This window comes from Diaporthe batatas, assembly GCF_019321695.1.
Source record: "Diaporthe batatas strain CRI 302-4 chromosome Unknown Contig00002, whole genome shotgun sequence".
Taxonomy (NCBI): Eukaryota; Fungi; Ascomycota; class Sordariomycetes; order Diaporthales; family Diaporthaceae; genus Diaporthe; species Diaporthe batatas.
Window position 1 is genome coordinate 2,529,934 of NW_025408549.1, and position 26,083 is coordinate 2,556,016.

General features: G+C 45.1%; 3 protein-coding genes across 3 annotated transcripts; 2 read left to right on the forward strand and 1 right to left on the reverse strand.

Annotated features, from left to right (window-relative positions):
• Positions 1–6,268: 6,268 nt before the first annotated feature.
• KVR01_001804 (uncharacterized protein) lies at positions 6,269–7,991 on the reverse strand (the record flags this gene model as incomplete). Its single annotated transcript, XM_044788313.1, has 2 exons — positions 6,269–6,644; positions 6,733–7,991. 2 exons carry the CDS (start codon positions 7,989–7,991, stop codon positions 6,269–6,271), a joined length of 1,635 nt encoding a protein of 544 aa, XP_044649759.1.
• A 2,404-nt stretch (positions 7,992–10,395) lies between these two features.
• Positions 10,396–13,226, forward strand: KVR01_001598 (uncharacterized protein; the record flags this gene model as incomplete). The annotated part of the gene is made up of 2 exons (XM_044794419.1): positions 10,396–11,915; positions 12,020–13,226. 2 exons carry the CDS (start codon positions 10,396–10,398, stop codon positions 13,224–13,226), a joined length of 2,727 nt encoding a protein of 908 aa, XP_044649553.1.
• Positions 13,227–18,980: 5,754 nt separating this feature from the next.
• KVR01_001281 (uncharacterized protein) lies at positions 18,981–21,622 on the forward strand. The gene is made up of 2 exons (XM_044782658.1): positions 18,981–19,840; positions 19,911–21,622. The coding sequence occupies exons 1-2, from the start codon at positions 19,802–19,804 to the stop codon at positions 21,228–21,230; spliced, it is 1,359 nt and encodes a 452-aa protein (XP_044649236.1). The 5' UTR covers positions 18,981–19,801; the 3' UTR covers positions 21,231–21,622.
• The last annotated feature ends 4,461 nt before the right edge of the window (positions 21,623–26,083 follow it).

The window sequence follows — 26,083 nt, forward strand, 5'->3', positions numbered from 1 at the left end:
ATGCCTTCTAATATACCCTCTATTTATTAATAATATTATTATTATAAAAAATATTTAAAATATATAAATAATATAATATTTTAGTTGTTAAATTAATAAATTTATTATTAAACTTTTTTTTATTATTTTATTAATATTTATTAATATTAAGTTTTAAATTTATTAAAATTAAATAAATAATAGATTTAATAAATAATAGAAACCTAATAATATAGATTTTAAAAGTATTTTTATATAAATATTTATAAAATTTTTATAAATAGAATATATTTAATATTATAAATATTTTTAATACCTTTTAAATAAAATAATAGTAAATAATTATATATTTTAAATAAATAGTAATTTTAATATTTTAAATAAAGTTTAATATAAGTTAATTATTAATATAAAATATAAATAGATATTTAATGTGTAGGATTTTTAAATTTTATAATATTTAAATTATTTAGTATAAGTAGGAGGATATAAATAAATAGGTTATATATTTAGCTTTATAAGTTAATTTAATAATTGTTAATTAATATTTTAATAATTAAGTAATAAATAATTTATTAAGGAGTTAAATTTAGTTTTAAATACTTTTAAATTATTTAAGTTTATATTATATAAAATATTATTATATATATTAAGTTTTATAAATATAATATTTTAAGGATAAAATATTTAATAGTTTAGAGTTTATTTAATATAATAAAAATATTTTTATTAATAGTAAGGTATTATTTTATTAAATTAATATTAAATATTAAAATAATAACTATTAGAAAAATAAGATTAACTTTTATATCTATTATTAAAAGTTTATTAAATTAATAAGGAATTAATATATTATAAAGTTAATAAAGATATTACTATTTTTTTATTTTAAAAATAAATTTAAATTTATTAGAGTATAATAATTATTATTATTAAGTATATTAAATTATTAAAGTATATATTTAGTATAGTTTTATTAAGAAATAGAGATTTTAGCTTTAATTTAATAGATTTTAAGGTTAAGAAATATTAGTAAAGGCTATATTAATATACTTAAATTTATTTAAAAGAATTATTTTAAATATAATAGTATTATTAAAATAATTAATAATTAAAATATTATTAATATAAATAATAATAATAATATTATTATTTAAAAATATATAGATTAAATATAATTTAATTATAAAACTTAATAAATTTATTATATAATTTACTAAATTATTTTATTTTAATTACTTTAAGTTATATAAAGCTTAAAGAACTTTAAGTATAATATTTTAAATAATATCTAATATTTAAGTAGTAAATATATATAGATATTATATTTTAAATATTTATAAAAATATAATTTTAATATTAAATTATTAGAAATTTATTCTAATTATAAAGGTAATTTAAATAATAATTTTTAATATTTTATATTAAATAATTAGATTATAGGTATTATTATAATTAATTTTATAAATTTATATAAACTTTTAAGTAATTAAATAAATCTTATATTAAATAAGATTTCCTTTAATATTATATTTTTATATATATTTATTAAAGGTTAATAATATATTAATTATAATAAATAGAAACTTCTATTTAAATTCCTATAGCTTTAAGAAAGTATAATTTCTTTTATAATAGTAAGTTAGTCTAGCTTTTAGAATTCTTTAAAGCATATATAATTTTATAAAATATTATTATTTTAAGTTATTAAAAATATAATAATAATAATAGGTAATTTATTATAGTTAATACTAATTAATACTAATAGGTATATAATAGATTTAATAATTATAATAGTTAAATTATCTAAATTATTATTATTAAAATTAGTATCTATTAGTATTAAGTTATTTAAATTAAAATTAATATTAGTTAATATTAAGTTAAAGGAGTTAAAGTTTATACTAATTAGTGCTAAATTAGTCTCTATATATTAAATATTAACTCTTACTTTCTATAAAGGTTATATATAATAGCCTTTTAAATTAGTATTTAAAGAGTATTTAATAATTAGTTTAAGTAATACTATAAATAACTATAAAGGTAGTAAAAAAGTAAATTTATAACTAATTAAAGGGATTATTTTATTAGTTTAATAGCTACTTTAATTAAATTCCTAATTAACTATATAATTATGGGCTAGTATTTCTTCTATTATATATAGTTATTTATAATAATAATAACAACTTTATAAAGTAATATATATAAGTATAAAACTAAATTTTTATCTACTTTAAATCTAATAAAGTATACCTTTTAACTTAATCTATTAGTTTCATTCCTAGCTTATAGGCTTTTATAAAAATATAAATATAATAAGAATAAAAATAGGGTTAAAAATATCTAATATTAGTTTTTTTATATAATATTTTAAAAGGTATAATTTAATATAATAGTATTAAATATAATTTATAATTATAAAGGTAAACTAAATATATAATATATTTAAACTAAAATATAAAGAATGTTTTATTATAAATTATAACTCTAATATTAATAATAACTATCTATATATATTATTTAGGTATTTTATTTAATTTATAATAGTATAGTAGAAATTTTTAATAAATAACTCTCTATTAATAAAATAAGTTAACTATAATTTTACTAATATATTCACCCCTATTATTAAAAGTAAATATCTTAACTTTTATATTAAATTATATTTTATTATTATTAAAAGTTTTTAATAATTATAAAAATATAATCCTTCTTTTAATAAAAGACCTAATAATACTTTATAAAATTATTAATAAATAATATAAAGTATTAAAAACCTTTAGTAATCTTATTAAAAGTATTTTAAAAGATTTAAATAAATAATTTTAAATAATACTTTTAATTTCTATTCTAATAATAGTTTTAGATATTATTAAATAAACTTTATAAACCTATAGGGTTTATAGTTAAATACTTCTAATTTTATTAAAATAATATTAGTATTAATATATAATTATTAAGTAAAGGTCTTATTAATATTATTATATTTAAATATTTTATAGAATTCTTTATATAATAAAAAAGGGCTTTAATATTCTTATTATTAGTAATCTAAATCTTAAAATTCTCTTTTAAAATCTTACCTATATTACCTTTAATTTATTATCTTTTAATTATAGAAAATATTATTCCTTTAAGTATTTAAATGAAATTAGTTTTAAACTATAATTTAATTAAATAAATGGGTATTCCTAATTCTTAACTATAAAGTATATTAGTAAAGATATTCTTAATAATTAATTTATTAAAAGCTATAAAAGGATATCTATAGTACTAACTCCTTTTATAATAAAATAAGTTCTATTAGTAATAATAATTATTCCACTATATAGTTAAAATAAGCTAAAGTCCTCTATATATCCTATTATATACTTTAAAATATTTAAATTAAAGATTTATAATATTTTACTTATATTTTTAAATAATAAAATTTTACTATATATATTAAAATATTAATATAAAATACTATACTTTTTTATTATTATTAAAAATTTCTATTATATTATCTTTTACTTAATTAATAGTGGTTTATTTCTTTTTTCTTTTATTTTTCCTTATATTTTACTAACTTATTATAATTTATATATAAGTAGTTAATAAAAGTAAAATTATAAAAGTAATACTATATATATTCCTTTTACTAAATTTCTTTAATAAGGAGTTAAAATTAGTACCTAATAGTATGAATTTTTTAGGCTTTTTAGTACTAATTAGTACTAACTTCTTCTAAAAGGTAGAAGTATAGTAAACCTTTAATTACTTAATTTTTAAATAAATAATAATATTTAATATTTTAGATTTAATATTAAAGAACTTTAAAATTTTATAACTATTAAAATTATTAATAATATTATTTATTATATTAAATAATATTATAAGGAAAAAAAACTTAATTTTATTATTTTTAAATAAAACTTTATAGATTTTATTATAAATTAATTAGATATTAAAGTTTTAATAAAAGTTTTATTTAAAGTTAATAAAATAAATTAAAATATTCCTATAAATTAAAACTATCTTTATAGTATAAGTTAGTTAACTAATAAAATAAATAAATAGTTAAATTTTTAATATTATAATTAAAATAATCCTTTAGGGTTTTTAAACTAATAAAAGCTTTTATATAATATAATATATATTATTAAGTTAAAATAAATAATACTTAAAAGTATAATAAAAGTTTAATTATTTTATTTTATTATTCTATAAGAGTTTTACTAATAGTAAGTTTAACCTTTATATTAATAATAATTTTACTAAGGCTAATAAAATAGAAAGTTTAGCTTTAAGTAATATATTAATTAAAATAGTTTTTTAAATTAAACTTAAATAATAATAATAGGTTAAACTTAAAGTTAAAGTTAAATATTTTAAATAATATTTAAATTAATTTAAGTAGTTTTAAATTAATATTAGTTAATATAGAAAATTAAAGTAGAAATAATAAATTATTATAGGTTATATAAAAGTATAGTATTTATTAAAAGATATAAATAACATTAATAGTTTAGTTTTATAATAACTATATTTTAATAATTTTTAGGTATAAAATAATTTAAAATTAATAGATATTAATAAAAATAAATAAATAAGGATGTATTAAGTAATGTTGGGCTTATAACTTAATGAGTAATTAAAGTAAATAATAGTTGGTTAATTGATGTTAGGGAGAAGTTTATGATTTCTTTTGGCGCTTAGAAGGAGTGGGTATAAGTGTTAGTTGGCTTAGTTAGTTAGACCCGACCGTGCCTTCTAATAAACATTAGCTGCAGCCGCACACAGGACCGCAATCACTTTGCTCGAGTGCATTTTGGTGTTTGAGTCTTCCCCTTTTCAGATGCAAAGATGGATCCAACGCAACAGAGAGAAATCGACCGGGAGGCTGCGAGCAGACGAGACATGTCTCCGATGTGTCTACCTAGGTACCTATTTATACTACCTAGGTATCGTATGTTCAACATGACCGGAGGATAAATGCACTTCCAATGTCTCCATACAAGCTCGAAAGCAAGTTCTGGTTGGCTAAAAGTGCCTCGCTACTAGTTGACCTACCCCATACTTATGTACACATGATTCCAGCGTGCCGTTGCGGTGTAACATCGCCAGACCCGAGATCCCCGAGCCGCGTTCCGCACTTCCCGTTTCGGAAGTGATCCCAGAATTGTCAGCTTGCGATACAACTACAATGTCGGCGAGTTCCCTTCCTTGGCCTCTAGAGAGAAGGTAGTGCCAAGCCAGAACCAATTACCGAGTATTTGACAGAAGCTTATTTATTTGAAACCCTCAGGTTCAGCCAGCTTGTCTGAGGTTAGAAATACGAGGGGAAGAGATTCACATTAAAGTAAGGCGGGCATTGGTAATAGTTGACCTATCCCCGCGTCCGTCATTGGAGAGCTATTCTCACATACCTAGATACTTCAGTAGCCAGGCGGAGAAATCCGCAAAACGAGCAAATATACCGAGTCCAGCTGTCTATGTCCTCGTTTGCTTTTGCGCCGAGCTTCTGAAAACGAAAAGCACCAATCAAGACAAAAGCTCATGCCACACCGATCAATTACCTACAACATCGAGGACCGGAACTGCAACAGTGTGCCAACTGGTCATGATTGACTAACTCAAGTTCACTTTTGGATTGGACATTGCTGATCGAACGAGCGCCTCCCCTCAGAAGCGGCTCCCCAGGTCCGTGGTTCTTGCCCCGCCAACGTGACGACTCGCGGCCAGTCTGTGGACCCATGGGAAGTTATGCGCACTACTGTCTAAAGGGTAAAAAGATAAACATAAGGGGTGGTGTGAAGTCCTACAAAAAGTACAATCACGAAGCAGACATGCACATCCCTCCGATACGGGGAATCGAACCCCGGGCGCCGCGGGTTTCTCATCCTGAAAACGCGGAATGTTGGCCACTACACCATACCGGAAAATGACAGGCTTATCAACAACACCCTCCAACTCATGTATGAGAGAAGCGAGATAGATACAGCCTCGAAACACCCGCGCCCTGCAGAAAAGGATGTTGAGACATATGTAATAGTAATGAAATGGTCACAACTTACAATGTTTATGGTTCCTTGATACCTACCGCAGTACCCTAGGTAGTCAAATCCCATGGATGAGTGTTGTGGCCTGCAGGTCATGGTGGAAATACTGGGTGTTATTTGTTGCCACAAGTTATCGAGTGATAATTCAAGAGTATTAATGGGGCAATCACATGTCCAGGGCAAGTTCGAGGGCTAATGACACAACATCATGGCATAGGGAAGACCATTTCAAGGCTAACGCAGTATGATTAATTAATTAAGCAATTTACTCCTAAGGCACAGCCTACAGTCGCGAAGAACTTAATGCCCTTGCCAGTCCTCTCCCGTACCGGGCTTGTCATGCCGTCGAGGCCGCGGAACGAGTTCTGCCCGGCGGCCTGCTCGAAGGCAAGCTGCCCAGCAGGTGTTTCCGAGCCATTAGGTGCGCCGATATTATACTCCAAATGGCAATATGGTATGAGATTCGAAGACCCCTGCGGACTTGCTGCGGCAGGATCAGCAATGTAGAATCCCAACTGGTCTCCCTGAGCAACGGTTGCGTTTGTGGGTACCCTCATGGCCTTGAACGACGTTCCAATGTCGCTCGCATTGAACGTTGTAGAGCCGAGTACTTCAAACTTGTAACTGCGGGTGAAATAGCGTCAGTTTTGGCTTATAAGATGTGGGAAGGACCTGCTGCGAGGAGAATAGAATAATGTGGGTTGACACTTACGATGGCGCCACGAGGTCGTTCACGTTGCTGAATCTGAACACCGTGATCATGATTCCGGTCTCTTGTCCGCCGGCGGCCAGATTGACCGAAACCGAGTTCAATGTCCCGGCCTTGGAATTCGTCCAAGTCTGAATCACACTCTGGAAGGTGAGTGTGTCGCACACGGGACTATAATCCGCGAAACGAGGCGACATGTCCGTAGCAGTCGTCAACGCTCCGCTGTCAGGTTCGCCAGCTCCGAGGCCCAGAGGTACCGTAAACTGTGCGCCTGGAGTGCAGTCCAGATCCTGGACACTCCCATCGTCATTGAATCGCATCGGCTGGAAGAAGTGACCAGAGAAGCTGACTCTGGGACCACCTGGGACCGAAGTCCCGTGCCAGACGAAGGTTGTCTCGTTCGTAACAGGGTCTGTGAGCGGGAGCACTCCTTCGACCTGAGACCCACAAGTAAACGCCGAGACAATGTCGCGTTCCCAAGGACCGTCGATGGATGTCGATCGATAAACGAAGCCTATGCTCCCATCGCAGAAGCCGCATGTGTTGCTTGCCACGATGTAATAAATTCCGTTGCGAACGAATAGATCCGGCGTCTCGGCTTCTTGATCGACAAGGTCGAAACCAGCAGATGTCACGTTTGTGCTCGTCTGTGTCGTGTTGAGGAAGTCGGGCGTAAGTGGCGACACGTGCATCGTCTGGAATACTGGTGGCCACAGGCTTCCCGCTCGAGGGTCCCTGAAGTTGAGCGCCGACCACACGAGGTAGCCTTGGTCACCAATGGACGCGACCGTGAAGTCCGCCGGCTGCAAACCGGTGAACTGTGGGTCTAATGCCGCCAGACCTTTGTCCGTAGAGAACGGAGAGTTAGGCGCAGACGAAGTAGCGACCTCGTAACCTGCCGATGGATTGGACCACAGCACATACTGCTGGCTGGTTGGGTTGAATAGTATGTGGGGCCGTCCTCCGGAAAGCTCTGAGAGGACCCCCTCTGACTTCCAATTGACGAGATCAACAGAGGACCAAGCAACCAGAGGTCTGTCAAGCCCTGTTCCTGAGGTGAAGTCAAGACCGTACGCATAGTACTTGTCCTCAAAATTATATATCTTGAGTGCATAAGCACTGATATGATTTCCGTCGACGTCGAACAGGTACCGGTTGTCGTTATTAAATGTGACGCTCCCCGGAGAAGCTGCCCCCACAACCCGGCCAACCAGGGCGAGTAGGAGGGCATTTGAGAGTCCTTTCAACATCCTTGTGGCCATTGCAAAAAAATAAAATTATTATCGTTCATCCCATCTTCAAGTCCATCACTGTATCTTTCGGCCATTCTTTGTATATTTGAACATCCCACTTCCTGAGATGCCCGGCTCTTCCACTGGCACCCTCGGCTTTTCCGGCGCGGTGGCACCAGGTGATCACGAGTTTCTTCCCCGTGGGGCGCTATTGCCCCAATCCCTGAAAGGTAGTGTGAATCCCACGGTGATAGCGGCTAAAAGCGCTGGATGGTACGGGGAACATGCGGGGCTTTCAAGCTAGATTATTATCAATCTGGGGAAGAGTCAATCTCCGTTGGCGGGCCACAAACTCGAAGAGGTCATCGTTCACACTTGGATCCATTCCGGCGGGACAGTTAGTTAGTAGGCAGCCATATACCCAAAATCCATGACATAATTCCTCGTCCGCGCAAGCAAGTGAGCCAAACTAGCGGTGCCAAGCCGGCATCTTTTTCTTCTACGATCTACGGGTCGCCGTGCTTAGCCTGCCTCATACGTGGGCGGTTATTCTGACTTCCGGCCTCAAGTTTCGAGCAGTGGGAATTAAGAAACCGGAAGAAGGAAAATCTTGCGCCCCCGCAAGCTCATTCTCTATTCTATTCTGGTTGCATTAAATGTCTCTATGCCACCAATTGAGCGCCATTTATCCAAGTAGGCTGCATAGGGTCTAGGGTTCAACGTCGAAATGTCCTCTAGAAATCTGGACGCGTTCGTGACCTTATTATTAGGGTGGAATTCAGGCACTTTGGGGAGTGTAGCTTCGGACGCGTACGGAATAGAAACGAAACCAGTTTGGAGTGGAGGCGTCTCATGCCATCAATTGATGTTAAAGCCTACACCGTATCAAAGTCTTGCTCGACCACGTCACCGGCCGAGGTCGTCGAAGTACCTAACCAGATCCGCGCATCCTCATTAAAGAGCACTAAGAGTCCCTCCCGTCCGGATTGCCTCTTGGTGACTCCCCGGGTCGGGGAGACTCCAAATCAATGTTACCATCCTGACCCAGAAAGGCATACTGACTATCAGCTGGCCAACTTCAGGATATTGTCGGAAGCAGGGGCACTGTCCCATTTCAATGAGGTGCCCAACCCACGTTCGCGTGATCGGGGTGATCTCTACTTAAGTAGTCCTAGACAACGACCTCAAATGTGAGCAAAATCTGCCCAATCTGAACATGGGTAGCCGCTTATCAACACTTGATCTTGATAGGTCAGTCTTACGCTCCTTGGCGTGGACACAGATGTCGTTCGGAATGCCAAGCACATTGTATTACGCGTAGCAAAACACCGGAATTCCCATTGAGTCGCATCGCATGTGGAAAGCGCCGACGGCCAAGACGCGAGAACACTGGCCTTGTGAGATACTGGCGATACCTGACTCTTGGTGCTAAGTCCTTTTTTGCTGCTGGTTTCGCTTCTATTCCGTATACGTCCGAAGACGTTTTGCTGGAGCAGAGCCCAATTTCAACGTGCTCGTGTCTCACTGGCTCGCTTTCCCAACCCCGGGGCCTGTCAAGGACGCCCAAATGTCGAGCCCAAATGTCGAGCCCAAATTTCCCAACCACGGTTCTCGGCTAGGCAGGCAGGCAGGAAGTCAGTTGGGGCTGTCAGCTCGATAGCTGTGGGACTCTCCAGTCCAATGCTTACCCAGGTACAGTGCTAAGCTCGCAAGCCCTACAAACAAGTACATTGGGTTTTGTTCTTCTGCGTGCGTGGGTACGATGCCTCGGGAATTTGTTGGCGAGCTGCAGACACGGGACAGCGGCAAATTCTTCTGGTCCTGGCTACCACAAGCCATGTTGGAAGCGATGCAAGTTGATGGTTGGCAAGCCCAGAGGCACCAATCATGGGACAGTAGATTGGATCAGTTGGGTTAATACTACTTGGATACAACGGGGCCACCACTGACAATTGTGCAGCAAGCTGACTGGTGGCCACTTTACACGTCACATATGTGTGCACCAAAAAGAATACAGGGCAATTTGTTCCCTCGCCTCGTAGGATGTGGGCTAAGATTAGACTGATAGCTTCCATTGCCTCACTTTCAACATCGGCCAAGAATGCCTCTGCAAATAGGTCAGCGCATATTGGGCAGAATGTCATACCCCAACACCTGGGCATCAGGCACTGGCAACAGCTTGGTCATATTACCAGACGATGTCCTGAGGCCGATAGTCAAAACGAAGCCATAAATAAAATAGACAGGTAACGGGCCACGACAGAAGGTTCCCAGAAGACAAAAACCCAAAGTTTAATTTCCCTATAGGCATTTCGGAGTCTGCTTTGGTGTCGATCCGATTTCACCAGTGCCCTCATCTTGTCAAAAACGTGTGATTCTCAAATAATTCTTTCCATTCAATCGGTCTTTGTCCCGCTGCAAGTTCTTATTGAGCATGTCGCTACTACACAACCCCCAGCAGACTCCTCCCCAGTCACCCCGGCCTTCCTCTCAATCCACAATCCCGGCAGAGGAGTCAAATCGGGCTGTTGATGCTTTGGTCGACGCTATCCGCAATCTGGCTTCCGATGATAATTACAAGATGATCTCAGACGTATTCAGAGATGCCCAGAAACTGAAGACAGAAAATGCCCGTCTGGCATCCGCGTCCCGCGATGTTCTGGAAGAATACCGCAAATTTCGGAATGAATTGGAAGCCAAAGAGACCAAGTTGTTGGAGCAGCAATCTCAACTGCAACAAGACATCATCGAAAAGGACGCACGCATTCAAGAGCTTAAGACCAGCAATTCCAAACTCGATGCCAAGTTCCAAAAGAGCCGGCGCAAGTTGGATGAGGAAAGCCAGAAATGCCTCGAGCTCGCCGAGAAACGAAGTGAGCTAGAAAAGACTGCCAGCGTCCTGAAGGCATCGCTTGATGAGAAGAATGAACTCGCCAGTGCCTTCGAAGGCAACATGTCAAAAATGGACGATGGGCTCGCTGAAGCCAAAAGAGACCTTGAATTGAGGAGTGCCGAACTTGCAAGTCTCGAAGCAGCCAAGAAAGAGGTGGAAGAACAGCTCGGCGAAGCGAGGGCATCTTCAGACGCAAATAACAAGCAGCTCGCAGAGGTAGAGCAGGCAAAAGCCACGGTCGATGCCGAACTCGCTGAAGTGAACCTCAGGCTGGGGGAGAAAGCAGAGGAGATGGAGAAGCTCACCACGACCAAGGATGAGCTTGCATCAGAGCTGGCCAAGGCCAGAGATGAGCTTCTCGACAAGTCCAAAGAGTTCGAAGATCTCGCAACGCTGAAGTCGTCCCTGGATGTCAAAGTTTCCGAGCTCGCTGCTAAGATTGAAGATCAGGCACTCGAGCTGGATGGCCTCTCTCAGGCTAAGGCAAGACTGGACTCTGCTACGACGGAGACCCACGCAGCGCTCGAAGTCAAGACCCTGGAGACAGAAGAGCTCGCATTACAACTGGCAGAGTTAAGAGTCAACTACGACAACAAAGCTACTCAAGTCCAGAGCCTGACAGCTCAGCTTGCTGATATCAGCGGAAAGCTGGACGCCAGATCTCAAGAGCTGCAAGAGCTCTTTGAAACAAAAGCAGAAGTTGACTCCAAACTAGCCGAGGCCAGAACTGAAGCGGACGCCGAGCGAGAATCGAAGATGACTGCCCAACAAGAGTCGGCAGCAAGCACCGAAAGTCTCCAAAAGGAGGCCGAGAGGACAGCCATCCTGCTGGACGAGGTCAACCACCTTCGACAAACCATCTCAACCCGGAACGAAGAGGTCGAGAAGTTGAAGGGCGAGATCGTCAAGGGAAATGACGACCTCTCCCAGACGCAGTCGAGCCTGAGCAAACTTGAGAACATCATCCAAGAGCTCGAGCGAGACCTGCAGAGCAAGACAGACAGACTCGACCAGATCGATGCTTACCAGGTGCAACTGAAGCACGAGCCGGAGGAGACATGGTGAGTGGCGATTTCACATACCTAGGTATATGTCAGGAGAACAAGCCCCCCTATCCCGCCCCCAAGCAAACAGCTAACACGGAATCCTTAAACCCCCCAAACAGCGTCGAGATCCTCGACACGATCTGGGTCTCCATCCTCAACCTCTGCGAGCACCACTTCGGCCAGGACCTCGACCCCACGGTGCTGCGCGACCCGTCCTGCTGGGCCAGCCTCCGGTCCGCAGACCACCTCAGGGCCCAGGCGGTACGCCTCCCGCTCCCGCGGTCCAACACGCCCGCCGCGAAGCAGATGCGCATAGCCGCGGTGCTGGCCGCGCTGACGCGCTCGATGGCGCGGCACATCTTCCGCCCCGCCTGGTGGACCGCGGCGGCAGCCGATGCCGGCGTGGACGCCGCCGACGGCGCGCTGGGCAGCCTCCTGCGCCGGCTCGAGGCCGCCAGCCCGGAGCACGAGAGGCACCTGCGCGGGGCGCTGCTCGCGGCTGCCGGGGTGGTGCAGAAGCACTCGCAGTCGCACTCGCACTCGGTCCAGAACGGGGAAGAGGGCAAGAAAGCTGGAGAGGAGCAGGGGGCTTCGAACCCCCACGCCGCCGCCGTCGCTGGCCCGGCAAGACGCCGCGCCGCCGCCGTCGTCCGCGAGGTCACGTTCCTCGTGCAGCACCTGCTGTCGGCGCTGCAGTACGAGGCGTTCCGCAGGGGCCTCGAGGAGTGCGTGGCGCTCGCGTGCGGGCAGTGGGCGAGGGTGCAGGCGGCCGCCATGAAGGTCGAGCCGTACTTTGGCCCCCCGTACGACGACTTCGACTGGCAGGTCCTGATGCTGCCCGAGGGGTTCGAGGGGAGTCTCGGTGACATTCCTGGTGCTGCTGCTGCTGGTCAGGATGCTGTAGCTTCTTCAACACCTTCTCCTAGTCCTCTCGGGGATACGGATACGGCCGCTCGGGACGCCAACGAGGATACGTCTACCATCGCCGAGTCGGTCCGGTCTGTCATCGACCCAGCCGACATCATGATGGTCCTCTGGCCGACCATGTGCGCCGTCGAGGGCGGAGAGCTCGTCTCCATCACCCAGGGCCTGGTGATGGCCAAGGAACAGGCTGCTGCCGCCTTCGAGGAGGAGGGTCGCCGGCGGGCCCCCAAACACAACGGCAAGAGGGCGAGGTCCATGTCGCAGTCGAGGAATGGTGCGGCTGGGAAACCTCACTCCGGCAAGGCCGTCTTGGCTCAGTTGAAGAGAGAGCGCGACGATGGCAGTGCAGCCGCAGACTCCCGCAGTGGCTCTCGAAACGGTTCTCTGAATGCCGTTGATTGACCATCTCGGTCTTCCCTCGGCTTCCTTGGGACGGCCCCGGCTTTCCACTCCTCGACCGTTGAGGGCCTCACGGTGCTTCTCCTCTGTTACTTGTCCCTTTTCGTCGCTGCATGTTTCAAGGTTCTATTCTTGTTGGTTGTCCTCCTCAGCGATTGGTTGGCTCATGGTCCACGGCCAGGAGGGTAAATTAGAAAGGTAAAGTGGGTCCGGCTGAACAGGTCGACATCAGACGAGGACATCGGGCGTGCCCGTGGCGAATCACGATTTTAGATATAGCATCTTGGCACTGGCTATGATCTGAGGGCAACATGAATATAGAATTGCTTTTACAGTTTGAAACGATGCGCATGCAGTGCTCAATATTTCTCAGTCTTGTGCAAAACTTTCATGCGATACATACTCATTGTCAAGTGTTGGCGTCCAGGGACTGACTGTGCACGCCGGCTGGGAAACCGGCCTCGCCCCGGCTGTGCCGCAGCTGCACATCTATGTCGGTCATCTCCTGAGCCAAAACGCCGGGAGGCTGGATCCATGCCCTACTGGCTGGGCGGCAGGGCAGGCAGGCAGGCCGTCTTCTGGAGGGTTGGGAGTGTACAGGCAGACGGCGGCCTAGTGAAGTTACATTCGCAGCAGGGTGACACCCGGGTCCTCGCGGGAGGGAAGGATTTCCTGCTTGCTCGAGTTCCCGCCGACTGTCCTCCGTAGCTGGGGTGTGGGGAGCGGCCAAACTGCCGTGGCCCCCAAGGGAATCCTGCCGGCACTGAGCCAGATTTCCGACTGCTGCCAAGCCGACAAGCTCCTGTCAGTCCTTGGCCAAGACGACGGTGCCTGTTTGGGGCGGGTTCTGAGGCTGGTGAGAGATAGATGGGGCATTGAATCACAGCAAGCTAGGCCGTGCCAACTGTCACCAGAGCTTCCGGAAGCGGCCGGAGCTGTGTCGCGTAGAATGGCAGGCCAACCGGGGCATGGGCATGTCTTGCGGTTGTTACAGCTCTGATCCTTGCCGCAGCGTGCTTATTTTTGCAAGGCAGAGGTTTGGTAACGTTATGCGTAGTGCATACCGTTGATGGCATATGTGAGTTTTTGTTATATCCTTCTATCCCACCTGGGCAGGTGCTTGCACTCCAGGTGTCTCGGTCAACCCTCTTGGGCGTGGGCACTGGATTTAGTTAGTCCAGTCGCCTCTTTTTTTAAGCACCAATGGGCATTTCGTAAGCAGGTCTATCTATATCTAAGGTTTCCAATGAGACGGCCTACCGCACCTAGAGCCAAAGTGGAGTGAAACAATTCCCCCATCGCACCGGCCAGGTAGACTACGGGCTGGACTTTGACCTGCCCGTGCTGGTTCAGATCGTCCACAAGATCGGTCCGAGTGTGCACCGCCCTGGCACACTGATTGCTGCACTTCATTCCGCGTGACGACGCACAAGGCGACCCGTCCAACGATGCCATACCGACTGGTCCGCGCGGAGATCGGTGCTACGTGCCGTCTCTCTTTCGAGTTATACCACCTGTCTTATTAAGTCGTCGTGTGCGCGTGTCGCACGACAAAGCCCTCGCCCCGCCAATGGCGACATCCCAAGGCCTAATAAGACTCCGGCAAGCTGGGAGTCTGAGACGTCCTCTGGAAAGGAAATATGGTGCTTGCCTCGCGGGTCGGCAGGGGCAGGGGCCTGCTGAGCCAAAAGCCGCGTCGTCATCTTAAGCAGTGGGCCAGTGTGTATCTCGCCTTGCAAGTGGAGTTATCATGTACAGGTAACCTCGGTAGGGTTGGTAGGTGGCCGGCCCTTGAGCCGGTACTGCTACCTTTACTAGCTCGCCTCACGTTGACGACCACCAGCAACGCGTCATCAATTTGCGGCACCAAAGGAAGCCAGCCAGACACCTGGGCAGCGGAGATTTGGCCGGGATCCAGAATATGGTTTGATCTTCATAGTCGTGCGTTTATATCCGTATTCTTTTACCTTTACCTCCATCTTCGGGCTCGAATTCTGAATCACGCACCCAGGACAACGGGACCGACTGCCCAGGGTTCCTTTCTCGGGAAGCGGGGCAGGGGCGAGACTTGAGATGTTAATTGTTGGATGGAAACACTCTGGCAGATCGGGATTGCGCAATGGAAGAATTCCTCGGTTTCCGGTGCCTGAACTGATTGCCACATGTTCATGGGGCCCCTCTCCATCTGGGCGCGTGGCTGCTTGGAAGGAAGATGTGCAGTCCTGCCAATTAACCTTGGAACACAAGGTTTAACTACCTGGTGCCAATTGGCGCATCACTTGCCCCTCTGGATTTCCGTCCGGTCTGCCGACTCAGAGGTCCAGACTGTCACATGGCGGGCATGGAAGCGAGCCTGGGGTTAGGTTGGTTTTTGCAGGTACTCCGTAGAGCGCGGCAGCGCGGCACGCGGGTGCTACGAATCAGTCGCCCATGAGTGCTTGGATCTTGGCGTCTGTGCCTTGGTTTTCGGATTGACTCTTATTTTCGGAGGGGCATTGAGGGGCCACGACAGGCCCTTGAATCAGATCTTGGAGTTTTTCCCATTCGACAATATACTCCGGCCGAGTGGTCAGCCCCAGAGGCCGACCCTTTCGGAGAAGACCTTTGTTTGATGCGTGTATGTGTACAGATTCCTTATCCTCTTGTTAGTCTTAACTTTGAGTGTCGGCCACGACAGCTTCTCCCATGACCGGAAGTCCGAGCCCTTGGGTCTTGGCTACCACAACGTCAAAGAAATGCCCAGCCAGGCCAAGTTGACATTTTCCGAACGCCGGCCGGGTCTATCTGCCCAAGCTTGCTAGGTGGCCTGCGATGCAACTCTGTGCCGGGAGACACGACTGGGCCATACCTAGGTATAGTTGGCTCAAAGAAGCCTGGCCCTGTCCGACATCCGAACATCTCTTTGACAATGCATTCGCCCGTTACGTGGCGTGTGGCTTGTATTTTTGGATCATCTCAAGTTATATTTGCGGCACTGATACTGTCTAGGACAAACGCCATCCTGCGTTAGTCAAATGACGAGGAGAGGGCGATGGGCTTGCCTGGCTTGTCACCTCAACGTGGGCAGCTGAACCATGCAAGCATTGCATGAATGGCTGTTGTCAATGTATCTCTGTCCCCCCATGGTCGGTTCTGTCGGTCAGCCCACAGCCGTGACCGAGGGCGACAAGTGCTTTCCAGTGCTGCCAGTACTGCCAGTATGTTCCTCGAACAGACTGACAGACCGGACGGCAGAGAGATATCGTCAGGGATACACAGGTGATTTCACCGGGCGGGTTATGCCAAGCAGATCGTCGGTCCATAATCCACGTTACTGTGGAGCACGGCAGCTGGGAGGCTACTTCTCCCAGATTACACACTGCGAGGTTCTCCTTTCTCGCGTCTCGAGGTCGCCCGTTGCCGATGATTACGGTGCCCACCCACACACAGGCTTTCAGGCTTTCCGATCGTATCTTCCCTGCCAGCCTGTCAGCGTCTGCCCTCTCTGCCCTGCCCTAATTGAAGGCAACGGAGGTCGTGATGCGATGTTACCCGAGATGACCAATGTCAACGGGGGACATGTTCGGTTGGATGGCAGTTCGGCCGTGTGGGCTTGGGCCCTGGGGCGAACCCTGGGCTGCTCTTTGGGGCCGCCCCAGGGTCGCCAGCAGAGCGGGCCTGAGTGGCTTGCGACACTGCCGTCTTTCCCGACCAACCGGCCCTTGGCGTGTGATTTGCCCGTCGATCGAGGCTCTGCGCGCTTCAGCCCCGCAGATCCCACCCTGTGCCTCTGTGCCTCTGTGCCTGTGCCTTTTGGAAGTGCTTGAGGCGACCAAGGCGACTACCACAGCACTGACCGTCGGGCCTGTCAGCTGCCTGTGTAGTTAAGTCACCTGCCTCACGAGGGTTTGGATCTCTTGGCCTCCACTGCCGGCAGCTGGATCGGTCAATGCCGGCGGGGACTGGAGAAGCGGCTTCCTGGCCAGACCGTACGGTACACAGTAGAAACGAAGCAATCTGATCCTTTTGCGGGCACTGCAGGGTCTGGCACAGACTCAGAAGGAGGCGTACGGACGTAGTAGTATTCAAGATGCCTCCTGGCTCCCGCAGCACCGCACAATGACAGCGGCAAGAGCAAGCGAGCGGATTTGGCACAGTCAGAGTCGTCAAACAATGGAGGGGTGGCCCGCAGTCCATGCCAAGGAGGCCACAGTAATATCAGCTGCCCCATTCGGGGCGAAAGTTGATTCTTGGCGCCTAGTTGCGTCAGTTGGCGTGACCGCCTGGAGACGGGTCTGCCGGCGGCCAACTGCCAATGGGCGCCCGGGAGTGGGCGACCTGGGCGGGATGTTTCATGAGGCCACAAGCGGGTTGGCTGGGTTGACAGGAGACCAGACAGGCGGGCAGGCCGTGTCGTCCGGTTTTTTTTTTCTTTATTCCCATCAATGGCGCCGGGGCCACTGTATTCGAGACTGGCGCCGAGCCAGAGGGCACTAGAACCACAGGCGTCAGCTTCTGGAAGGCCTGAAAGACATGCTTTACCCGCACTGGCTGACGAGGCATCGGCCGGCCGGCTGGGTGCCCTGCGATACATTTACGGGGCACCCGCCAGCTTGGCAAGTACCTCAGAATGATAAAGCATGATGGGCAACCTTGAAATGCAAAACGTTAACCTTAACGACATTTGAACGGGACAGCAGGCCAGAGCCAAGCACAGCGCGCGGTCCGGCTGGCGGGCGGGCATTGAAAGAGATAGACTAGATTCTTGATGGGGCCACAGTGCCTGCAGTGCCGCGGGTTGCTGGATTGCTGAGGCAGTCAGGCAGTCAGGCTGGCACAGACTGGGTCGCCCAGGCCCGTCCTGTGACGACTTTCAGCCATCTCTCTGCGGTGATCAAGCCTCACTTCGTCCTGGACCCTCTGTGCCTGTGGATATTTGTGGTCCCCGAGGCCTGCAGGAATCATGATGAGACCGCCCTCGACATGACATGACAGGACAAGCTGAATCTGACAGATTGACAGATTGACAGCTGCTGTGTGTCTGTGGTAACACATGTTGATGAGCGAGGGAGTGGGTGCCCGAGTGCGTACAGATTACTGCGTACGTCCGCAAGCAGGAAGCAGGTCTTAGGTGGAGATTGTTTCCTCTTCCCTGTCCTGTTACTGCCCAGCCCAGCCCAGCTGGTGACTGTGACCTAAGCTGTCTGGTTGTTGCCCTCGTGCAGAGGCATTGTTTGTTGTCTGGCTGTTGTCTGGTTGTGTGCTGGTGTTGGTTTCGCGCATGGCCGATCATGATACGTGCATGCTGCACCGCTGGTATGTGAATGTGTGTACTGTGTGTGTTTGATGTGCTGTGAGGGCTCATCGGTGGGACTCGGTCGTGGCTGTGAAGGCCTGCAAGCCTCTTAGGCCCAGGGCAGTTGATTAAAACGGGCCAGGGGCTGCTTAAGGGCCTCGCGGCCTGCGAGGCCCGAACGTACAGTGCTTGAGGGGCCCCCAAATGCCCTGTGGCCCTGTGGCCCTGCAGCTGCCCTATAGGCCTACCGGGCTTGCACAGTAAGGGCCTGGAGGACCCGTTGCCGATCCACATCTGTTGTCTTGGCAGGCGGGTCGCCGTTCCCAGTTCCCTTTCGTCCAGGGGTCCCCTCTCCTCCGTTTCTCCCCCCTTCCTCCTGCCCCCCCAAAAATCCCCAGTCCCCAGTCCCCAGTCCCTGTAGTCTGTCTGCACCTTCCCTGCGCACGCCCCTGCCCACCCTGAATCACAGTGCAGTACGTACACGCGTTTCTCCTCCCACCTCGCCTCTTCCTCCGTTGTCTTGTGGGAGAAAACTCACGGCACACAGGCTAGACCACCCTGCCACTCATTCTGCATGTCCAGCAGATCGCGGATCCATGCATTGTCTGCGGTTGAGGTACGTACTTGCTTGGCTTGCTTGGGTCCCGTCCCACACCCCGAAAGGGGGAGGACCAGAGAGGGCAACACCCAAACCCTTGCCTCCTGCTTCTGTTCAAGAATAGCACACATCCCCGACCACACCTCAACCGCCTTGCCCACCTCGCGTGCGTACTCGAGTGTACTACTAAAACAACCTCACCCTCGTCTTTTCGTCCTGGTCGTCTGCCCTTTCCGCCCTATTTGGTCCTGTCCTTGTCTGCCGGCTTGCATTCTGGATTCCCTCATTGCGATTTGGTCTTTGGTCTCCTTTCTCTCTCTCTTCTATTTCTCTCACTCTTCGATTTTATTGACTGGTTGCTCGCTCCCCAACAGCGGCAGACCTGTATCACCACCAACCAAACGAACTCCTTGAACAACTCCCGGCAGAAGCCAGATTTAATTCTCACGGCTAGCTCCCCTTCGGTTGTTTCCCACCTTCCACGAATCAGTCTCATCAGACGGCATCCAGTAACGGCGTCGCTCTTTCCACCCAACCCACCACCAGCCGACACCATCTCGTCATCGACTGCCACCAAAGCGCACACCAACCGATGCCCACGAGATTTTCTTAAGCCCTTCTCTCCTTCGCCTTGGGACCTCGGTCTTGAGCCGGTAATCGCACTCATCGATTGAAGGCGCCGCCAGACGTCAACCAGCCACCAAAATGGCGGTAGGAAAAGAAGGAAATGTCAAATGGGTCGATGTGAGATTCCTGCTTTGCCCACTCACCCGCAATCCCCCACAACCGCCCATACTGACTTGTCTAACCACAGGGCCTCCGTGGCATGGCCTCAACGCTGGTCGTGATTAAGCACATCACATGTGCTTTCTTCCCATACATGCTGTGGCCCGCCCCGAGCGAGGAGGAGGACCCCGTTCTGTTCGAGCGACCCTACCTCCGCGTTCTGATCCAGGGTCGTATCGGTGTTGCAATCTTCTCTTTTGTCACGGGCTACGTTTGTTGTCTGAAGCCTGTGAGGAACTTCAGGGCCGGTAATCAGAACTCCTCCTTCAACTCCATCAGCAGATCTGCCCTCCGTCGTGTTCCTCGCCTGGTATTACCCGTCCTCATCATCCTCACTGCGAGCTGCTTCGCCACTCAACTAGGCGCATTCGAGACTGCAAAACACTGTGACGGAGCAGGCATTCCCGAGACTAGTCCTACGAGACGCGATAGCTGGAGCGAGGCCTTCGTTGCCCTCCTCACGGATATGGTCAGGGTTTGGTCCCACGGTCAGAGCGAGTACGGGGCTGAGCTGTGGACCATGATGCCAATTCTCAAGGGTGCCTTCTGGGTTTTCATCTATCTTATCGCCACCGCACATGTTCAGACTAGGTACCGCATGATGATCGCCCTGGGCCTCACTTGGTTCCGCGCCGCCTCCAACGACCCCTTCTTCGGCATGCAGTTCTTCTTCGGCGCCTTCATGGCCGACTTGCAGCAGCTGCCCGAGGGCTCCGGCCCCGCCTGGACCTCGTTCCTTTCACAGAAGTCTGGTCTGGCTGGCGTTCGCATGCTCCTCTCCGCCTTCTTCCTCGTCACCGGCCTCTACATCGCATCTCTGCCCGACGCCCACTTCGAATGGCAGCCCTGGTCGCAGTCCCTCGTCGACTTTATGCTGTCCATCCTCCCACGCAACCCGGATCTCCCGCGATTCTCCTCCGGCCTCGGTCTCGATCTTATCATCATGTCCATCCACTTCTCCCCGACCGTCCGAACTCTCCTCGCGACCAAGCCGTTCCTATTTTTCGGCAAGATCTCGTTCGCCGTCTATCTCCTGCACAACCAGTTCCTCCGATCTGTGCTCTGCTGGATGGTCTACGGCTTCTCTATTCCCGAGCCCGTGCAGGATCCTGCCACGGGTGAGTGGATGCCTGGCCCGCTGCTGGAGTTCCCCGGTGCTGCCAGGCTGTTTGCAGTCTTGCCTATTTACTTCGCCCTCATCTATGGTGCGGGCTACCTCTGGATCGAGTATGTGGACTCGTGGTGCGCACGCGTTACGGAGCGCATCTGCGGTTCGATCAAGGAGGAGACAGACGAGAAGTCTGGGCCATCATTGCTGCCGGTTGCCAACGAGCACCAGCGTCAATGAGGGGCGAATCAGCAAGGGGAAAGAATACAAACAAAGAAATCATGCTGTTTCAGGGCAGACGGCAGATAGTCTGTGGGCCTGAATAATTCATGACTCGAGCCCGGTGTCTTGCCGTGTTGGGCGCGCAGAATGGCGCGTTCTGGCCATGCCGGGTCAAGTGTCAGCCTAAAGGGCTCGACCCAGGAGACGCAGGCATCCTCAAAGGAGCCGCTCCGGCCGTACAGGCCAAGTCATTTTGGAGTTTGGGGGTTGAAAGGGGATAACCGGGCCAGAATTGGCAAGATACGGGTTGCTGCTGTTCACGTTGGCCACAATGCCAGCCAGCTAGCTAAGCTGAGCCTCCAAGCTCAAGCTGTACTTCATATCACAATACATTACATCAAGCAAACAAAGGTGTCCGTGCAAACTCTGATCATGTAACTGCTCATGGCTTCTGGAAGCTGGCACCGAAGACATGTCTTGCAGCTTCGACCTAGGGCAACATTTGAGCTCAATGCTGCTTTGTGGTGTTCCGTGGACCTTGAGACATGTACAACATTCGTATAATTGCTCGTACGGGAGTCTGAGACTATTTGCAGCCTAAACTATTGCTTGCTCCTCATACACTGTTCACGCGTTCGCTGGCAACTCGGCCGAGCCGGCAGATGTGCAATTGCTTGCTCACTGCCGGATGGGTGCCCATGTGAGATCTCTATCCTGCCAAGCCGGCATTCGCTACTGCTTCAGGGCAAACCGCACAAAAACAGCTGTGGCCGAGCCCATCACCGACAAAAGAAACTTGGCCAACGAGCGAATCCAGCCAGCCTTTTGTTACCAATGGGTTGGTGGGCATTCCAAATTTTCTAGGCGACGGTGTAACCTGGATCCAACCTTGCAATCCCGCGCAGTGGCGGCTCAAGAAGATACCAAGAGTACGACCGCCAACTGCCATTGTGTCCGCAAAGGGATATTTGCCCCTAGCCTGGCCCGGGGCTGGGTGCAACGCGATGACGAGCATGGGCGTGGCGATTGAGGACCACGAGGGCAGGGCGACATGGTCGCACCTGTACGGAATTATTGCAGGAGTGGCTCAAATTTGATCTCGGCTCATCCCTGCCTATATTAATATTTCCTCTTCGACCTCTCCGGCCGCAGTTGTCCTCTCGGGCTTCCTGCCGTCGAGATTAAATCCGAGGTGTTCGGCGCTGGCGTGGGATTAATAAAGCACGGCTTGTATTCCGTTCTGTAGTAAGGGTCTTGTTCCACTGGAACGAACGGGCAGGACCCCCAAAGTTGAAGACTGAACATCAAAATTAAGGAATCAAAAAGAAATGCCTGCCGCGCTGCCCACCGACACCGCCTAGCTATCCCCCGATATGGGCAAGGCGGCGCCAGGATGAGCGGCACGACAAGATGGAAACGAAATCACCGTCCCATCTGCTAGTAATTCCAGATTGCAACGGGCAAGCCACCACCGTCAGGTCATCACAGCAGAGCCCGTCGCAATCTTCCATACCAAGTGTGTACGGGGATGCAATCACGCAATCCCCCCGAAAAGAAAACACCGGGAAACCGGCACAGTCGCCCAGACCGGCCTGGGAATGAGGCGCGGTGCCAAGACGATATCCCTAACAAGGAGAGTGAGAAAGAGACCACGTCGCCCGCTTGCGTCTGCCCCCGAGGTGCCATTTCCTTTTTCCCACGTCTCGCCTCGTTGTTCATCTGAATACCTGGTCGTATCGAATAATAGATACGCAGGAAGTCCCAAGATATGAAAAAATAAAAACAAGAAGGAAGAAGCAATTTGACACCCGCACCGCCTCCCGTGCCTCGCGCCGCCAAGCCGGCTCGCGGCAAAGCACAGTCGTCGGACTTGCTGGCGCAGCTGTTTCGGGCGCCCGAGGGGGGGCTTCCGGCCCACCCCCCCTGCATCTGCTAGCCGAGCGCCTGGTGCGATAATGAAGTAGGGGGGAGGGCAGAAGTGTGGGGAAGGGTTCAGCCGCGGGAAAAGGAGGCATTGGTGGTTTTTCTCTTTGGCGTCCTCTCATGCTTGATCTGGCATATGCTGATGAGGAGGCCCGGCGGTGGACGTGCCCAAGTAAGCTGCAAGGCAAAACGCGCGTTCCACGCACGCTAAACACTGAGCGGATGCGAAGGATGCGCGGGAGGTGTTAGTTATCCACACAGCCGGAGCACACGGGGCCGTTCTCTTCTAATGCGGATAGGCAGCGGTCTGGGGAAGGGATCTTGCCTGTCGGGGCCCTCCCTGCAAGCCTTCGATATCGTCCTCACCTTCCCCAACGGGGCTTGGGAGCAGGAGTTGTGCTCTAGCTCGCTGCTTGCAGTGTATGTAGGGGGGTCCTAAGGGAGCGTGTGCCGCTCCGAGCTTGTCTGGACGGACTTGCCTAATTTGACATGTTCCTCGTTAGCCTTCACATCAATTGATCCCTCGGATGTCGGGCGGACCCCAAGTTTCGCTGGCACTCAGGCTGGCTTCGCTGAACGGTCAGGACATATGATAGGAAGAAAAACGCTGCTATACGTACGGACGTGGTCTGTTTTGCCCGCCCCGTTGGCCAAGTAGGCCGAGGCCGAGGTTCGCCTGATGTAACCACGATGCCCGTTACCGGCTCGGCAGGTGTTGGCATCAATGATCCTCTCGGAATCCAGGGCGGCGGCGGGGCCGGAGGAGGCAGGTATGCCACAAACATTTGAGGGCTTGTCGTTGTGTCACATTTGATGTCTGGGAGGTGTATTACTGGTGACACCATCTCGTGAGGGCACAAGTCTGATCCTGTAGGTGTAGTCAGTCCATGGAGTTCAAGTTGGGGCATGGTGACAATATTTGTGCGTACCCGTGGATCAACGGTGCGTCGAGCACGTGGTTGACTTGTCTCACCCCTGGCCCGGCGCAAGGACGAGCTGTCGTGAATTTCTATTCGATATCCCTTACATTCTTCATTAATAAGTTATAGGATACCGGTGTGACATTCTGGGCCGTGCATGTATGCATGTGCCGTGCGTATTTTCATAGCTCCCTGCTTCGCTTGGCCCTTCTCGAGACTGTCTTAAAAACAACCAATACCTATTAATAAGCTTTGATAGTTACCTTAACTTCCCGAGTCTGTTTACTTTTCCAAGTCCCTGAATACCTAGGTGGCTTCCACTTTGAACAGGAAACGGGCCTCTCTGGCCCCGACTTCAATGCTCCAAGAATGCAAGTGAGCAGGCGGGCTGCAAAAGTATCCGGCCACAACTCCAATTTACCGCATTCCTCACCAAAACAACCAAACTTCAACCTCACTTTCCTTAATAACCACATTACGTATAGTATTATTTCTTATTATTAATTTACTTAAAATTAAATATTTTATTAAATAATATCTATCTAATTTATTAAAATATTATTATTATAGTATTAAAAGAAGATTTAATTAAATATAATATACCTAAATATATTAAAGTATAAGGTATATATTAATTTTTTAAGTATTTTAATCTTTTTAGGTAAAATAGTAATTAAGTTATTAAATTATAGATTTTTAAATATTTTAATATTTTAAGGATTTAAAGAGGTATTATAATTTAATATTATTTTAATAATAAAGTTTCTTAGTTATTATAATAGTTTAACTTTAATTTTAATTATTATAGTAATTTAAATATCTATTAACTTTTTAATAATCTTTAATTTATCTAGTTATAGTTATATTTTATAAAATTTATACTTAATTATATTAGATAAGTTAACTTTTTTAAGAATTTTAATAAAATAGACTTTAATAAAATATATAAGGTTATTTATTAATTATAATAAGGTATTACTTTTAATATAAGGTTTTAAATTAAAATCTATAAGATAATATTTTAATAAAAGATAGATTTATTTAGTTAGTATAGTTATTTTAAAAAAGAAGTTAAGTAATAATAAAAATATTTAATAGGATTATAAAAATATATTATATATAAGATTAAATTTAATTATTAAGTAAACTTTTTTAATAAAATTAAATTTATAATATTAACTAGTAATACTTTTTTAATAGAAAGTTAGAAAAAGGTTAAAAGAAAGTTTATATATAAAAGGTTATATAGATTATAAAGAAGTAAGCTTTTAAAAGTTTTTAAAGAAAGTTTATAAGTAATATTATTATACTTTTCTTTTAATAGCTTTAAAGTTAATAATAATTTAAAAGTAAAAACTTTTAAATATTTTATAAAAGTAATTATAGGATTAAATTACTCTATATTATATAGTAATAATAGAATTAAAAATTATAAGTTACTATTTTATTAATATAAAATATATATAAATAATAATAATAAAATTAATATTAATATATATAAATATATATATAAATATATTTATAAGGATATTAAGATATATTATAGATTATATAGATTTATTATATAGGAGGATAGTAATAGTATATATTTAGTAGTTGTAATTTAGGACTTTTAAAAAGAAAAAAGTATATTTACTATATTAAACCCTTATTATTATTTTAAAATTAACCCTATTAAGGATATTTATTATACTAATATAGTTAAGTTATATATAAAATAATATAGGTATTAATTTATTAATAACTTATAATAGTTTATTAAAGAGGGCTGGTAGATTATTAATTTAAAGGTAATTATACAGGTATATAAGGATATATCTAAATAGTGGATTAAGTTGTGTAATAGTGGTAGAAAGAGAATAAACCGTTAAGTGTTTTTTTTTTTAGTGTAAATGCTATATAATTTAATAATGTGAAGTAGTGTGGCCATTTGAGCGCCCAGAGCGCTCAGGGGCTGAAATTGGAGTTGTGGCCGGATACTTTTGCAAGGGACCTGGTGAGGCACCAGCCGTCCAATACGATGTTGTA